The 19,530-nt window shown below is 31.2% G+C and overlaps 1 protein-coding gene and 1 long non-coding RNA gene across 3 annotated transcripts in view; both read left to right on the forward strand.

The window, feature by feature from the left end:
* The first annotated feature begins 1,285 nt into the window (after positions 1-1,285).
* Positions 1,286-14,154, forward strand: LOC147908516 (uncharacterized). Its single transcript, XR_015546199.1, has 5 exons — positions 1,286-3,727; positions 4,999-5,121; positions 10,387-10,464; positions 10,603-10,648; positions 12,264-14,154. It is a non-coding gene; the product is annotated as an uncharacterized LOC147908516 (long non-coding RNA).
* A 3,814-nt stretch (positions 14,155-17,968) lies between these two features.
* The window catches only part of LOC105148792 (low density lipoprotein receptor adapter protein 1), a 70,994-nt gene continuing 69,432 nt past the window's right edge, over positions 17,969-19,530 (forward strand). The window contains exon 1 of one of the 2 annotated variants that reach the window (XM_011060717.2): positions 17,969-18,247. In XM_011060717.2, coding sequence (XP_011059019.1) covers positions 18,205-18,247 — 43 coding nt within the window. In that variant the 5' untranslated portion in view covers positions 17,969-18,204. The remainder of the gene's footprint in view (positions 18,248-19,530) is intronic. The other variant, XM_011060719.2, reaches the window with a different exon arrangement.

Raw genomic sequence — 19,530 nt, forward strand, 5'->3', positions numbered from 1 at the left:
TCTCTTATGAAAAAAATTCAAAATGTTAGTACTTACACTCAATTTAATGTTATTTCAAACGTTGAACTAGAGTGTTACTTTCAACTTGAGAATTAACTTGAGTTATTTTTAAAATTGTGAGTGTTATTTATTCTATACTGTTACTTAATTCAGTTTTATTGCTAAAATATGTATTATTGATCTGCATCACATCCGGAATACACACGACAAAATTATAATTGAAAAAAAAACGCTTTACCCCCTCATTTGGAAATTAATTTTTTTATTGCTCTATGCAATCATCCATCTAATCCTGTATTCTGTCCAACGATGCTTATCGATATGAACCTGGCTTTCAATTTTATCAATAATAAAAATTAATATTGTAGGCCATTTGTACTTCGTTTGTACTTGTTTGTACCGATCATTATTTCATTTGTATCTCAAACAGTTAAACAAAAAGTGAAAAATAAAAAATGGCCAGCGCGCAACTTTAAGATTTTTTAATTTCATTTATGTCATTCAAAAGAGAATCGAAGTATTTTTCATAAGGGATAATATTCTTTTATTTTAAATGTTTAATTTTGTAGTTATTAAATGAGAGTACAATTTGGTCTTGTAAAATAATAAATAGTAAACATAATTAATATAATAACCAGAGTTAAATATTCTCGCTCGATTAAGCTGTTTTCCAAATTTTACCTCATTTTCATCCCGTTTCACTTCATTGTGCAATATAGTATGCACTTTACTAATAAATAAAATAAATCGTCGATCATGCATTAATAACGATAAATAATGGAAGCGGAATTTTATTCTACCTAAATTTATCAATAACACACAAAGAGAGAAAATGATTTGTCGACTGAAATTTATTAAAAAAGAGAGAATTCAGTATGGCGAAAAATCAATATTGACGGCGAATATAATCGTTTTTTAGTAAGTATTTACATTTCCGTCAAACGAGCATACCGCCAATCATTATCAAATGATTTGTGCATTGTCGATAGGCAATTTATGCCCAAGAAAAAATATTGCATGGGAAAAACGTGACTTACGTGACCGAATTTACGGAGTAATTCAAATTGTCATCGCAATCAGGGACGACAAACGAACAGCAATTATAAAATTTTGAAACTTATACTGCAATTGTGTAAGCATGAAGTCACAGTAAAATATTCTGCTTCATATTCCACTGTGATTGATCAATTCTTACAACTACAATATCACTTAAATTGCAATTATGCTTATGGCTGTTCTAGAATAGACGTTAAGAATCTACAATGAAAGTCTATAATGAGAGTAATACCCAAGTAGCAAGCTATATCATTTTGTCATCATTTTGATGTCAAAAGAAGTCATTTTGACGTGAGCTTGCTACCAAGGATATGGGAATAATATTGTATAATAAAGTAAATGTCCCAATTAGTGACAAAGTTATCTTGTAGCAAAAAAGAATTAATAAATTAGCGATACGTACGTCATAAATACATAAATACAAAAATAAACAATCAATTCAAGATCAATGAGAGTCAACGCAGACGGAAGTGCCATACGATTCAATTATAAAACGCTTATTACTTCCCATTGCACAAAAACTTCTTTATTCTTGAACGTTTCGGCTCTCTTTGGAATCCTCTTCAGCAAAATAATAAGCACATAAAACATTTTTTTTTTTTTTTGAAAGTTTGGACATTTAAGATTACGATAAAATTAGATTTTCTTATTTTCTTAGAAATTCTTCATTTATTTATTAAATTTTTGTAAACGTTGTTTCTGTATTAATGGCACATGTATTTGAAATTATTCCATTTGTGACGCATGTTGGCTCCTATTACTGATAGATGATATAAACGCACAACATCCCTATTATTGACACATCGCATTAGGAACGTCCTTATTTAGACACCCTGTTAAATTCATGTCAAATTATATCTAATTTAAGTTGCCATGCCTCTAAATAAAATTGTTTAAAATAATTTCATAAGTTTAGAATAATTTCATATTACGTAAATAAATTTGTAATAGAAATTAAAAGATAATCACTGGAATATGACACACAATCACAAATTGAAATATGAGAGAAATATGAGTATACTCATCAATATTCATACACGTGACAATTAATAGCTTAGGAGCTATATTGGTTATCATAAATTGATATAAAATCATGAGTGTCCCTATTATTAACATAAGCAAGACAATTTACAAATTAGGAACTCATATTTGTATTAATTTTCTAAATTCTGGAAGATTAAGATGTTGATACTATTCCTTAATTTAATAATGAATGATGTTTATAAATTACATATCTTCTTTAAAAATAGGAATGTTTTTATCATTTTACATAATTATTCAGAGTACTCCTTCCTCCCCCTTCCCGCCGTAAATCTTAATAAAAATACACTTATTCGACGTACTTAAAACGAAAGAATCTGATAAAAAAATGCGGCAGTTGGCCTTGTGAATGCTTATTAAGCGTTAAGTTCTACAATTGCGTACTTTCGTTTGTGAAACAAGGAAGCTTTGGAGAATCAAGGAATCCTTCATGGAGGCTTCCTCCATCCTTAAAATAAGGAAGGACTATGAATACAGATGTTATTGTGTTGACTTGTGTCACCAAATAGAAAGCACTCAATATTACTCCTATTAGTCCCATTGTAGATAGCCCATAATGACAAAATGTATAATATGTACAATTACTCACCAGTCGCGATGAAAAAGCGAGCTGTTATCCCTGCCACTCAATCCTGCGTCCTGATATACTCCTGATATACTCCTGTGTCCCTTTCTGTCTCTCGTTCCTTGTCACTACTCACTCCATTGCTTTGGATACTCGACGCTCGTTCACTGTTGCGTAGAAGAAAATCACAGGAAAACATGGCTAATTACACTCGCGAGCGAAGCTTCCAGCAATTACTCGTTGCTTTGTATAGCGTTCCCGACTTTGAACACTCGATTTTCTCGAAATTCACGATCGTTCGCGACAAAAACGACAGCCAGTCACTCATCGTGACACTTTCGATACTCGATCGCACCTTGAAGTTCGTTCACGATAGGAGAAACGTGAAGTGATAGCCGAGACGTTTGGGTCCGACGTTCGATCTGACTCGTTTTGCGACAACGCGAAGTTAGCAACTTACTACGTGAATAAAGTAAAAAATAGTCACGCGCGCGCGGCATGCGTTTAAATTGAAATTGATATTTGATTCTTATTATTGCGACGTGCTCGAACATAATAATATATGAATAAACAATGAGTACAATATTAATTAATTAATTTATACCTTATTTTATCGTGACAATTAATTTATTACAACTTTAATTGGTATTTTAATTGCATTAATTGCTCTGCGGTTGTGTGACAATAATCAATTATTAATTATTAAAACGAATATATTATATTATATTTTACAGGTAATACGATATTTTTGTGATAAATTCTTCAATGGCTTGATAATGGACTTGTTTGTTTACTTTTTTGCTTGCTTACCGTTTCGTCGCCAGCTTTGACTCCACAGTGTCACCTGACGTCAGCCGCGTAACGCAATGCGAAATTTCGATAATCGTTCTCGCGTTTTTTCGTGAATTCCGCACGCAAGAAACGTGCGTGAGAACGCATCAGAACGTCGAGAAATCAGAACGATCAAGAAAATCGAGAACGTATAAATTGCAGAGAGAAGATCTAACTTTCGATTCAGTCCAATTCAGTCATCGCAATTTGTTCGTCGGATTCTCGGGATCAGTGGTTCGTGTCTCTTAACCTAACCTTGTGTCCACAATGCTAGAAATCAGTCTGAGATCTTGGGTGGAGAAAGAGTTAACCGATCGTATTGTTATGTCACTGATTTATTCAAATCTGATTTATTAATTTCTCCGTCTTAGATCTCGGACCGATTTCTATAAGCATCGTAGACACAAGGCTTTAAAAAAATGGAGTTTTATGTTACGCTTTTATTCGTAAGAATATCATTTTGACGAAGAAATTTAATTATTTCTGCAGTGCTTTTATGTATAGAATTAGTAAAAGATTGTTTATTATTACAGGTATTTGCAGGTAGAAAATAGTGATAACTCTAACAGTCTTAATCTTATTTGTAAAATTACTTGATCAACTTCACTAATATCGTGGCTATTTTTGTTTATTATAATTGTTAGCATGACTGTTATTATTGTTATAGTGAATTCGGCATACATGCATTAATTCTGCTCTGATGCTGCCCTGACATGCTGGGAGTGCAAAACCACTTTGGTGCTACGCCAAACAGCACTATCAGAAACGTCAATGCAACATTTCTTGAACTTGTTCATTCATTCGGTTGATCCAAATATATATTCAGCACTATCCTGGTGAAAATTTTTCTCAGAACTTTTTAACGATATGATTTTTCAGAATTTCTATATAATTTTATAACTTTCTCACATTTTTTTTCTCACATTTTTTATACGAATTGGAACATTTCTCAGAAAATCTACATCTTTTCTCAGAATTTTGTATATATAGTAATTATAAAATATCGCAAGATTTTTAAGATTTTTTATAAGTATAATTTCTGATGTGTGAAATGTTATAAATCTAAAAAATTTAAAAATATGAAAAATTAAACGATGAGAAATTTCAAAATACAATATTTCAGAATTCACTTGTACGAAAAATTCTGAGAGAAGATGTAAACTTTCCGAATATTTCTGAGTATTTCTAAAAAATGTTCCAATTCGTATAAAAATGATGAGAAAAATTTTCACCAGGAATATTGGGTTAGTTTTCGTTTGCCGAATATGACAAACTGAACGCACTGATGCACAATACGCACAAGCCGTGTGTGGCACTGAAAAAGTTCGCACTCAGTGCAACCGAATTCACTATTATATTGTTAGCATCGTAAAAATAACGGTTACATTGTTTATTTTAGTATTGCTCCATGTAAAAATGTAACAATTATTTTTACATTTTTTTTACATTTTTGTAAAAGTATTAGATATTTTATCGGTTTTATCGTAATGTGTGCGTATTTTCAGAAGGGATTTGTGCAATTTCAATCTGATGAAAATTCGCGGAGCAGCGACAGCCGTGAGCCCACTCATGAAGAAAAAAAACAACTTTGATCGTAAGGGGATGAAGATGCGAAATATCCCGCGGCGGTAAGTCCGAGTCGAAAGTTTCTCGTGAAAACTCATTTCCGCTGGGGCGATGGGACGCCTAAAGGGTTCGTGGCCCCCACGAAAAATGGGAGCAAGGAAGAAAGGAGAATAAGTGAGGAAACTTTGCGCGCGTGAGAAACGAGTACATTTGCATCTGGCAATGTTCTTTTAACGAAGTACGTATGTATCATACACTAATCGCGCACAATGTTCTTTGCGATATCTGAAATATAATTTTTATTTATTAAGTAATTTAGTCTTGTTACATAAGTCAGTCTTTACTGTTTTTAGAGGAGACAATTTTTGTTCTTTATCTTTTACTTAGAGTTAAGATAAGAAATATTAAGGATTGAGATATAGGATTATATAAGAAGAGAAATAGATGTTAGGAAATATTCTAAAAACAAATACAATGAGGTATATAGTTCGAGGTGAATTATAGAAAATCTCTATTTTTTAAATATGTATATTTAATTGTAAATGGGTCCATGTTCTGCATCTCTCATTTAACGATCTCTCCCTAATGTGTGCAGCTTTTTTATCGAAAAAAAATTGCTCAACGATAAATGTAACGATACCAAGACGTTAAGATATAAAATACGAACATTACAAAATGGTGATGTTCATTATATATCTCGTTTTATTTGCTTATTTTACTTTCTAAGCTGTCCTTATATAAAATTGTTTATTGTAACTTCAGATAACATGTAAGAGGCATTGCTATTTCTAAACAATAACATTTCCTTTATATCTTTTTTTTTACAATATTACAATATTCCAATTCCCTGCACTGCTATAATAAAAGAAATCGATATTATATGACTATGATAATATTGCTTTAAAAATTTTCAATTTTATTCTGTTTCTCCTTAGTTTATATGCAAGAGTTCGTATAAAGAATTTCTCATCACATCTTCTTTCCCTTTCCCTTTTGAAAAAGCAACTTTTTATTTATGTCTTTCCTTTATTTTATAGTCTCTTACATACACAAGGCAAATAGAAAATTATGCCATCACAAATTACAAATATTATTTAAACACTTAATTTGATTGTTATTTTAACTCAAGTACAAGAATGTTAAAATATTTCTCATTTCTGACAAAGCGTAATTTTTATTTATATTTTTTTTCTATATTTTAGAGATGCGATATTATGATCTTCTGTATAATTCTTTGGAGGATCGTATCCTCCCACTTTTCTGTCTATCTTTTCCGTTCTCGATGGGGAGTCTCAACATTATAAGCACGTGATACCATTGCTCGTTATCGTTGTTCGCCATGAGGATACATTATAGTTGACGGCTAACACGTTTTTATATCAACGTTATATATTGATGTTTGAAAATAATTCAATGGTTTTTTTTGCTTTTGTTTTAACAGTTCGAACGTTAATGTCAATTCGAAACCGTTCGAGATAAATAAATGCTTTACAAAATCGAATTTTTGTTTATTATATAGAGAAAAATTAATTCAATGTCTGTTCGTTAACATGCGAAACAGCGCTTTGTTTTTATTAAAAATTTGTCGGTTGATTTCTGGCTGGACGTGTAATAAATGTTGTATTAAATAAATTGCACGAGCTGAAGTTATTTTAAAAATAAATTGAAATAATGTATATTTTTTCTCTGTTATATATCAATATATTTTTAATTAAAAATATCACAGATTATATTGCAATTTTTTCAAAGGTATTTAGAAACATTTTTATAAAATTTCTAATAGCAAAAATCTGTTACAAAATGTTTTCAAAAATTTCAAAAAAGAAATTTTGAATAGAGACATTTCAATAGAGAATTTCATTAAGAATATAAAAGTCTTTTATAAAGAAATATGTATATTCAAATCTTCTAATTCTTGATTTTTTATTGTTCATATATTTTATTATCAGAAACCACAGCAGAAACATTGATGTTTCAGTCTTTGTCAGAAAACTTTCGAAAAGCAGTTGTCTATATTTATTTTTATACAACATAAAAGAAGGTTTGACGCATTTCTGCCTCACATGAAAATACCGGCTTTGCGAACTATAGACGGATTAAAAATATTTCGTCGAGAACGCTCAGCTCTTGTTCGTGCGCGAGAGTACATCGGATGCGCCGCTTTGAGTTTTAACTGGGATATTTAGCTGGTGCATCGATTTTTGCCGCCAGTTCTAACGATGCGGTCGACAACATCGAGCATTTTAAAGCGCCCATAAATCTTTGGTGATGGTCGACAGAAACCTGCAATTCATTTCATTCCGTTTGCGACGGCATACAGTATAATACATAGCTTATTCATGACGATACAAGAGTTTACAATTTCTGTTTTCGTGTAATTATTATAGAAAATCAGAAAATTACACTAGTTGTATGTTACACAATTATATTTCAAAGATTTGAGTATACTGTTTATGACGTAAAGCTTTTATATTTTAAAAGTATTTCAATGAAGAGGACTATTTTAATATTTAAAATACATTAATAAAATATGCGTGAAAGATTTCGAAAATTAGAAGCACTCAAATATAGAATTTTGTATTAAATTATTTATCAATTAAAATATAAAAATCTTAAGTATTTGATAATAGAGTTTCTTAATATTTCAATTTTGATATGTTGTTGCAATTTGTTCATAATTCTTATATAAAATGGAAACATTATTTGTGTGTATACGTCGTATATAATAAATATTTAAGCATTTCTGAATAAAAATAATTATGTTTATATATATATATATATATATATAATATTTTATTTATATTTAAATATTTAAATTATTTAAATATAATTATTTTCAATTGAATTACTTATTTTTCATAGATATTTATATTTTGTGGAGGTATTTATTCGCAGTTTGCTTCTAAATTCAAATGTTAGAGCATGATATTTGAATATTTGAGATTCGCTTCAGCAACTTCACTGTAACAACGACGAAATTATTCACCGAAGTGCCAGGCGTTATATGTACATGGCTACCGTACTCGTGGTTAAAACGTTGATCAGATCGTGATTTATGGAAATACGTGCATGTTTCCGCAGTTGGTTTTAATTGATGGATCAAGTGGCTCAAAACTCAGTGTAATATTGATGACATTTTCACTTTTAAATTTTTTTGTATGACATACCTGACTCTCTTTTTCCAATATTTTTTTAATGCTTTTTTGATTACTTATGTACCTAACTTTTTTATTAATAAAGGTACATATATTTGCTTGATACTGTTATATTCTTTGACATATCAAGCAAACTTCTGGCGTTTTAATTGAAAAACAGTTTTTTTTGCAATATGTTCATTTTTATGAAAGTTAGAAACAATCGAATTAAGTGAATATGCCGTATCGCATTGTTCCTGTAGTATGAACAAACAAATCGTGGTTTTTAAGTTAAAATACTTCAGAACTTTGTTCTGATTAAACGTTTATATTATTATAAATAATACATAATTACTTACACACACAAATAGATACACACACAAACATGGAAATCTAGCCTTACAAAGATCTTCAAATTTTCTTTTGAATTAAGCCACAATTATATTTACTCGCGGTAAATTTGAAACTTTTAGATTGCATAGTAGCGAATAGACAGATGTGAACGGAGAGAAGAAAAGTTGTTAATGGAGTTTCATTAAAGTCCGACTTTTATCGAAATTCCGTAAAGCCATGGAATTATCGGCGGAAGAATAAATACGGAACAAACCGTTGATCGTAAAGATTGAGTCTTGAATAGTTCCCTCGATTACCATGAAAAACCCGAACTCGTTGAAACGGCAAGAGCAACGACTTTTCTCCTTCATCCTTGGTAGGAAATTACAGAGAGTTGTGAGCGCAAAACGTTCGGTCGACCTTCGATCATCTTTCATCTCCGATTACATCCTCTTCCGCGTTGTCCCGCGCATTTCTCGCTTCTCTTTCGGTCTATTCCGGAAAGTAATTTCTGTCGAAGATTTATCATCGCGTTTCTTTCGGTATAATGTCGCAACATTTCTTATTCGCGATAGCGACCCGAGCTTTTCCCGGTTTGTTAACGGCTTCCCAGGTAATTCAATTGTAACTGTAATGCAGTTCGCGCGGCGCAATAATCTCATCCCGGTGTCTATTGTGGACAATATCACATAATATAGGGCATCCCCAAGTGGCGCGATATTCGCATTCCTCCCGTTAATTAATACTGTAATATCATCATTGAAATTGCATCGGTATTACCGCTGAAATATTAAATCTATATTCATATATATGAATCATTGTTTATCTAAATCTATTACAATCGACAAATTATTATCATGCATTTGCAATCTTTTACAGTTAATAGATGGATTTTGATATGTGATTACAAATTGCACAATTATACACGTACATATAATCTATGTAAATTAATTTAGAAATTATATAATTATGCATAACAGCATTCTGTATTCGTACATTTATATGCTTTATATTATACATTTACGTATTTAAATCATATATTATGGTGATCATTCGTCGAAAATTTCAAGCCGATTGTTGTTGTTATTGTGTCGAAAAAATAAAAATAAAATAGAATTATTAGGTATTCCTACGCGTGCCATTGTGCTCGAAATGCTTTTATTCAACCATCGTCCGCGAAGTGAATGCGCATTACGTTTTTACAACACACCGGGAATATCAGCGAGAGTTATTTACGATATTGCGCTGCCGGCTGTAAAAGGACACCTTGATTAAACAGCCTGATTAAATACGCTCATTACATCTACCTCCATTACATGCCATGTACGTGTGCGCGTGAGGACAATTTAATTAACGTCATGCGAAAACGGTGTTGGGTTTTGTTGTTTCTATCCGTTTACTCTCTTGTTCGTTCGTTAAATTCAAGTTTCATAAATTTTCTTCATGAGAGAAATCGTCATTTGAGGCAGAAACATACCTACTATTAGCGTCATTTAAATGCTTAAGAAAAGATTATTTAAAAAAAAATTTACTTTAATGTAGAATAGAGAGAGAGAGAGAGAGAGAGAGAGAGAGAGAGAGAGAGAGAGAGAGAGAGAGAGAGAGAGAGAGAGTTTCAGAATTTTTCAGTTATAAACTGCACGATATATGTATGATACTTCTGATTGACTTTGAATAGAGAGGCGTTTTTAAATAAGTATGCGATTTTATAATTTTCACGATTACATTTTGATGAGATTCTGTTACATTATATAATAATGTATGCGTTGGGCGCGATTAGCATCGAAAGTGCCGATGTATGCATGCGATCATTAATATATACAATCATAATTAATCTTGTTTTCACGAACGTTGTTATAGAAGTATCATGAATGGATCTGATAATGAAAGGAGGAGGAGGTTTTGGAGCGTCAGGCAACGACGGAGCAATATTTTGGGGTAAATAAATTATTTTTTATTTTACTTATTATTTGCAAAATTATGTATAATTATGATTATTTAACATGAGCAACAATAATTTTTTTAAATACGTTATTCTGCAAAGTATTGCTACTTACACATATACTTTTATTTTAGAATTCAACGTACCATATAATCACAACTCCGCCGCTTATATATATCGGTGAGTAACATTACTTTTTTAATTTATCAAGATAGATCTGCGAGGAAATTATATTTAAGATAGATACATATACAGTGAGAGCAAAAAATATTCATACAAGGAAATTTGTTATAAAAAAGTTTTATTTGTAGAAAATAAACATTAATTAGCAATTTTATACAATGAATACATTCTGTTCTAACATAAACAAATGAGCTTCGCATGTATTCCTGATTTTAGAAGCTAAATTTCTCATCTGTATACTTTTGAGCATTCAAACAATACAATTTTTAATTTTCGCTTATTTTTAGATGATATATTTTGTATAATTAATACACATCATTCTGATATATGTAATTTTAAGAAACATACAGTCTACTTTATTCTTTATGAATAAATTGTTAATTATCCAATAAGAAATGATCGTTAATTAAACGTCGAATCGATGTCAAATTATGTTGAAACCATCGAATTTATATCGACATCAATTCAATGATTTATTTTTCGCTGGATAATATTTATTTTTTAAAAATAAAGTTTTTTTAAAAAATATTTTCTCTGTACGAATACTTTTTGCACTCACTATATATATGTGTACATATGTAGTGTATATCAGACATATGTTCAGACATATGTTCGCATATATGGTTAAAAGCGTAAAAATACAGTCAGATGTAACATCTCATAGCGAATGTAATATTGCAAAGTAAAGAATATGAAATGTTATTTGAGTATCTTATCTAATGTGCTGTCTGATGGGAAATTTATATAACTATAAATAATACGGATCGTACTTTACTCACAGAAGAAAGGAACATTGTGCCAAAGTATTATCGATTGCATCATTCTATCAGGATATGTAACATGTAATTTCACATACGTATGTTTCTCACATCAAGGAGTCGATCGTGCATATACCTATCAATTAGTCTACTGCACTTTGTGATCTCTCCATTCTGATGTTAGCATAAAAGCATCTTTTTTTTATCATGAATAAATTGCATGCCTATAGAAAACATATCGTCAACAATAGGCTTGATAATATACGTCCTATCGAATATTAAATAGTGCTCTCGATTGGATTATAAAATAAAATCGAGAAATGATTTTGCTTGTGGCATGGAATATATTACGATATTAAAAGAATTGTAAATAGAGCACGAGTTTGAATTTTGGAAATAATTACATAACGAGGTTTTCCACCTTCTTCAGTTATTATTAAGCAGTAAAAGTTGTAACGGACAATTTATAAAATGTCTGTTATATTTTTTGTAAATTATATTAGAAAAATGAGTGATAATTGCAAATTTTTCCATAAGTAATTCCATAAATAATTCTTTTTAAAATAATTTTTTAAAAGTTTCGTGATATCTTTTGCATTTCAAGATATGACTAATCGATAGCCAAATACCTTCGGTATAATTTCGAGAACAAAAAGGAAGAAATTCTTACGAAGATGTGGTAAATGTTGGATAAAGTTCGCGATGCGGATAACTTCCAAACTGGAAAGTTTGTGCGAGCTGTCGCGAACACTTTCAAGTGTACTCTGTGGCTTTCGATCGACGACAGGAAATATTAATATCGCAAGCTCATATCGAATTTTCACGTGATAACTCCTTGTATTCGAATATTACAGTTGACGTTGCTGCGCGAATCGAGATAAAAGTTTGCTATTGAATATACCACAGGAATAAGATGACGAAGACGGAGGGGACTTTGACGTCTATTAAATTACAAATATTTTGCTATGTTACTTATATTTCATATAATTGATATAGCATAAAATTAAAACATACATGATAATACTGATAACTCCAAAGTTTATTCAGAATTTGTATAAATTAGTTTTGATAATTTTAAGAACATGTTTCGAAATATTAAGATACATAAGAAAAATATTGTGAAAATTATGTTACATATTTAGAAATTTGAAGAAAAAAGATTTAGAAATGCTGAATAAACTGTACAAATATATTACAAGTCATTTAAAGATCATTTCCTTTTTCAGGGGAAAATATTGAGCAGTATATTTAGATAAAAGATAACAAATCTCTAATAGTATCTTCCTTATTATGTACTTAAAAATTTGAAAAAATATATATTAGGAAAATATATGGATAAAAATTTTATTACATAAATAACTGAAATATTATGACAAAATTTTATTTTATTTTATTCTGGAAACGAATAAGTGGCGTGTTGCAAATAATCCAACAAACGAATCAATTATAAAACAAATAATTTATACGTTTCTGAACGATGTAGTGACGGCGGTCGTAAAATTATGAGAAGTTCTTTTGATGCTCTTTCGGTTAATAATTAATTACGATCTCTGCTTGGTTCATGTAGAAGCGAAATTAATACGAAAGCAGCGGCGTAACAAGCTAGTCGACGAAACCGAACGCGTAAGTAAGTTAAAGCACTTTTGAATTCATAAAAGTCCAACTTGTATACACACACACACACAAACACACACACACACACACACACACACACATACACACACATACACACATACAGGTTATACTTTTTCTATCTTTTCTCTGGTTGTTGAACGTGCCGGGCGTTTTAAGATAAAACCTTTTTGCGAAAGCTTCTTTTGCTTCGCAACTTTCGAACTTTCTTCTAAAATTACGACAGATGACTTTTGACCGTGTTCTTGCACTGTATTGGTATGTACGATATTTCGGAATATATAAGTATCGAGTGTATATATGTTTTTATAAAACCGACACGTATTTTCTACGCGAATTTAATACTAAATGTGACTAATTAAATATGAAGATCTCATGAAAATACTTGTTAATTTTATTTAATTATTTTAATGTATTTCTTCTCATTTATTTTATTTTACTATTTCAATCGTAAACTCTAAAAAGCATAATTTTATCACTATTAAAATCATTATTAAAGTAACGCTTTCATTTCTCAAAAACACAATAAATAACGTGTTTAATATTAGAATAACTAGTCTTAGTACAAAATTAGTGCCAAAAGAATACATTTTTAAATTAAAGTAATTTGTACAGATCACTTGCAAATATATTAGAACTGTAAGAAATAAGTATTCTGTTCTTAAATCTAATATAATTATTATTATACACTGAAACTTGTTAAACAACAAGATTTAATATAATGATCATTTTAATAGATTCATATCCAATTTTGAAGTTAATTGTCCGAAAAAATGATTGAATCGGTTTTAGGTATTGACATTAGAACACTCTTTCGCATTAAAATACTATATCGCTTTGTACGCTTGTTCATCCGCACTCGTCATTGGGAATTTTAATTCCGGGTGATTTTGCGAAAATCCGATTGCTAAATTAAATCGTGGCAATTAGCTGATTGCATAGAGTGCCTCGAGTCATCGAGGGCACCGAGTACGCTCTGCGAATATCGAAAAATATATATCGAATACCCACAGAATCTTGTTATCAGCTTTATAAATGAGTCTCTCTTGTCCATTCACTTTATATACAAGGATGATTAGTTTGAAATTAATAATACATCTTCCACAAATTCACAATCAAATTTTTTTATAAAAAATTGCATTATATAGTATGTATGAAATTAATTTGAGGTCTGATTAGGAAAAGATTTTCATGAATTAGCAAACTTTCAAATAATAAATTTGATTAATTACTCAATATTGAAAATGAAATACACAGTTCTTCTAGAAGTTAATTAATTATTTATTGAAAATTAAATAAAATAATTTGAAAAATAAAATTAAGCTTTTTACGCGAGATTGTGTAAATGATAAAATTTATTTCTTATCTAATTTTTTAATTGATACATATATAGAAAATATTTTTGTCTTCAATTTTTTATTAATAAAAGATAATGAATATCACATTTGCACGAAGAGCAAAATATAACGACATGACGAGACTTGATCGTGTTATATCATTCCGTCTCGCTAAACGAATGAATGTGATACGAAACCTGCGTTTCAGCTGGGCAATATTCAAATTTCCCTTGACGAGGATTTTAATGAAATCCAAGAGAACTGTGCACATGATCCTTCCTCTCAGCTCGGTGGAATAATCGCCGGCTTAATGCGCGCTCACAACCGACTTTGCCTCCAAGTCTGGATGTTAGTTCTTCTCCGTGCTGCTGCTCGCGAATTTTAATCGAGAATCGTACCAGCTCGAACGCGTACCAGAAGTTACGAATAGAAGGGTATGGGAAGAAGAGGGCTTTAACTTCGCTCCGAAACTGGATTTCCTCGAGAAACTCGGACTCATTTTCTACAAGCGATTCGTCGAAAAGTCGCTGCGAGAGTTGCTTATTTTAAAAGCGTCGGCAGAACGGAACATTTCAACGATTATGAGAAGAAATCTTACTCTTATTACAGACATTTGAAGAGAGCGCGCTTCGTCGTTGAGTTTTATATAAATCGTTGAGTTTTATATATATCGTGTTTTCAAAACGAAGATGGTATAAATTAAAACACTTCAGTATCTATTAAAATGAAAATTAAATACTTTTAATTTTGAAAAGTCACATTAAAATTATATTCAAAATATTATAGAATTATAATTATATAACAGCTATATTTAGAATATTAATATATGAGGAGCGTTTACATTTAAATTATAATTTATTAATTTATTAATAATAATTAATTATAAATTATAATTTATTAATTATAATTTAATAATTGTACAAAAAATAAACAGGAACTCAGCAATGTGTGTGTAAGTCATACTATTTTTAACTAGTTTCTCTAGTTTTCAATATAAAATCGGCATTTGTTTTGGCAACTTTTACATATTCCTTGCGAAAAAATCTTTTCACTGCATAGAAATACAAAAGTTGCCGGAACAATAGCGCTCGTATACTGAAAGCCAGAGAGTCTACGTTGAAAAATATGACTCATAATATGTGCTGCTGTGTTTCTTTTTGCATATCCGTTGAATTATAATTTAAATGCAAATATTTATCTTAATAATATTATCTTATGTAAATAAATATGTTATCTTTTTGTAAACACTAATTATCAAAGCACAATATAAATATTTTACGACGATTGATATATTTTGATATGTTTGATTACAATACGAATTTATTAAATAAATTGTGCATATAGTTACAATCGTAAGCTGAACATTATATCGTTTCGTTGTTATATTACTTAATATTTTTTTATTATTTACAAATATTTCAAAATTTCTTGTTTTTATTAGTAAGAAAAACTTGAGATAAGGCAAAATATAAAAATAAAAGAAATATGTTTCTCCGTTGAACAATGCAAAATTACCTTAACGTCATTATTCAATATTAACCTAGAACGTCGTGAAACTTTAATGAAAAGCGCATTACGCAGAAAGTCCCGCGTGGTAAGCCCGACAAGCTCGAACTCGAGCGTCTGTTTCCAACTATATAGATCGGCTTCGTTGAGAGGTGTGACATCTGTGCATCGCGTGTCCTCCCTTTACTAAGTTAATTATACTTTCAAATTGCACTTTGTGTCTATTTACAAGCACTTTGCCAAGTTTCGGATGTCCAATCCGCGGTGGTGTGCCATATATACATATACATATAATATGACAAGAAAACTTGCTAAGATAAATATATATCTTTAACATATGCTAAATGTAACATCCCCCGAATTAGGTTTCTGCTAATGAAATTGTTCAAAATACATTTACAAAAAATATATATATTAAGTATGTAAAAAATATTATATTTACATATATGTATACCTACACATATAAAATTCATGAATAAAATTCTGTAGATTTTTGTTGAATTTTTTTAAAAATTAGAAACATCAAGAGACTTCAGAATTTTATCCGATACATATGTACATATTTTTATACATCTATCTTTGACATGCATATTTATTACATTTAATTTGTATATTTACCCACAATATTTATTACACAATATTAATATATTTAATAGATAATTATTTATTTTTTTAAAGTAGACTCTGTCTCCTATTCTGAATAAAAAATTAAATCGCGAATGATATTAGAATCTCGTTATTGCACGTTTACGATTTTGCTAATTCAAACTCGGGAAAAGCTGTGCTTTTACGGTTAAGCTCGAAATATTCAACCAGGGCCAACCTCTTTTCTGTTATAGTGCGACCTTTCGAGCTTGAACTTTCCAACAATTAACAGAGTCTCGCTCAGCAAACTAATTGAGTTTTCCTTTCAATTATCTGCGACCCCTCCCGACAATTACTTTTATATCCGTCTCTCTCTCTCTCTCTCTCCTCTCTCTTTCTCTCTCTCTCTCTCTCTCTCTCTCTCTTTCTCTCTTTCTCGTATCATATTCCTTGTCGACTTCGTATTTTCCAATCGCTTCAAAGTCCATCCTAAAGTAAACGGATCCGCGAATACCTAAAGGATGGTAGCCTAAGCTAACCTGACTGAGGTTAACTTCTTTACTGAGTTTAGATAAGAGGGATCGGGGCTAAAGTCGCAACCACCGTCTGTTCAATTTTTACTCTTTTTTTTCTTACCGTTCTATTTACGGTCGTGAAGAAGATTGTGCGGTTCTTGCCGAATCCTTCAGCGAAGGTAGGACGACGACCGAGAACAATTCTGAGAGTTCAATAGATCGTATCAGCGATAAGACGTTTCCGATAACCGGTATACTACAAAATCACGAATTGTTCTGAAAAAGAGGCTGGAATGTAGTAAAGAATATCTGATAGAATTAACAATAGTCTCCATGAGATGAGGCAATTTTTGAATAACGGTATAAGAGAAATGAAAATAAATTCGTTTGGCACATTTAAAACTCAAACATATGTCTGATTAATGTCCAATTACTGTAGAATTTATAAAACTTTTTCTTTGCGATAAATTTTACAGAATTTTTAATTTTAATTTTTTTTAATTTCAATAATTCTAAAGTTAACATTTTTAATTTCAATTTGATTGTGCCAAAAACTGGAGCATGGATGTGCTAACGAATTAAAAGTTTGAATATTATATCTACATTCAATAATACTATGAAAGTATAATATAATTAAAATATGGATAGAAAAAAATATCAAACAATAAACGTTATTTTTATACGGAAATTCAGTTAAAAATTTACTTAAATATAAAAAAGAAAAATATAATTGCATAAGGTAATTAATTTGGTTTGCATAAAGTAATTAATTTGGTCTGCATCAAACAATTCATACACCGAAAGGATGGTGATTCGTTATTCTCATTAATAGACCACAAAATAATTACGCCGGGAGACACGATTAATAGCGTCAGCATCCTCTGTGCGGAGCACGCACGTAATGACCACGCCGGTCGTGATCGCGAGACGTTGGAGGGGGGGAAAGGATTAAGTGGGAAAGCGACGTAACGCGTGCGAGAACTGGAGAAGTAGTAAACTTCGCGAGAGTGTGTGACGTACACACGCGTGTGTTGCGCGCCGAGAAACACGAGACAGAATCACGAAGCACTTTGAGTCGGCACGCTCGTGAGCGATCGTCCTCCTTCATTCATTTCACGCGATCACGCTCTCAGTTGGTGAACGTGGCTCGTGGATCGCGATCGATTGCGTATATTGGGTTAATATCTCGACGACGTAGTGTTTGGAAAGAGCGAGTCAGCATGCCGTTCTTCAAAAAACTCCGCAGATTTTCCCGCCATAAAAGTGAGTCTTTTTTTTCTGTTTATCGATTGTAAATTCGATTATAAATGTAGAATAAAAATACGAAGTTCGTTTTTCTCGATTGTTACTTTTTACGTCAGTACATAGAAAGAACGATTTGCATCCGAAAATAATTTTGTTGAGTTATGAAAATAATTACGTGGGAATTTCAAGCAACGCTACAAAAAATTTTTATATTCTAGCATTCAGTTTGAACGTCCTATACATAATTATTTTGATTATTTTGTCCAACAAAATTATTTTTAAATCTGTATCTAGTTAAATTTTTTAATACTTCAGCAAAATCCTCATTTCGGTGTAAATTGTTTCTTACTAGTCTGCAATTAAGTTACGTAATTTGTAATGTTATTCTCCTTTCATAATTTTTTTCACTCGATGCAAAGTTAAAGTCCGACATTTCCTCTTATCGCATTCTACGTGACAAAATTGAAATTATTATAATCTTCAACGTATATATAAGTTCTTATTATCTTCTACGATATTATATTTTTAGTTCACAGAGGGCAATCTTAAATTCGTTATTTCAGTACACGAGATTATTTTCATCTAATTTATAAAAAATTCTAGTCCGAGGTCGTTTTTATTCGCCGCTCGACATTCTCGATATAACGTGCGACGCTATTTCCTCTCGGCTCCCGTCTCGCTAAGTAGCACATCTCTTCGACTAAAGTCGTTCGTAATCGAATTCCGTCCCGGGACGAAGGAGAGATTCTCGAAGCGCTGCTCGACGGCGCGCTTCCTTTAAGGGCGCGCGCCTCGATTCGAGGACCATCGCCTTCGTCTTAATGCAGTTTCGAACTGATCGGGACATGCCGTTCCCTCGGAAGCCAGCGAATCAGCATTTGCGGTGTAATTTGCACGACAACGAGCTCAGCTGCTGCCAAATGAAACACTTCCAGGCGACGCGATCTTCCCCGCCGATTATCGCGCACCGATCGTCGTAATCAATGTAACGGTGTTATTCAAGACTGGCATTGATTCAAAGTACAGTTGGAAATGCAACGAAACCACCGATTACGCTGAATAAACATGATTGAATAGCTAAATGGTTATTGAACAAATAGTAATCGTCATTAATGCTGTGACTAATTAGAGTTGAATTTACTAATCCGTGTGCAAATTTCAGGCATACAATAGATTAAATCAATTAAGCGAAATAATTTTATTTGCCTTGGCTATAAGGTAATATTTTTTGCAATAAGTAATTTACATATTATTAAGATGCTTATTATCATTATTATTAAAATTAACGACCGATCTAATTT

Source organism: Acromyrmex echinatior, chromosome 9 (assembly GCF_024713525.1).
Source record: "Acromyrmex echinatior isolate Ae372 chromosome 9, ASM2471352v2, whole genome shotgun sequence".
In the NCBI taxonomy this organism is placed as follows: Eukaryota; Metazoa; Arthropoda; class Insecta; order Hymenoptera; family Formicidae; genus Acromyrmex; species Acromyrmex echinatior.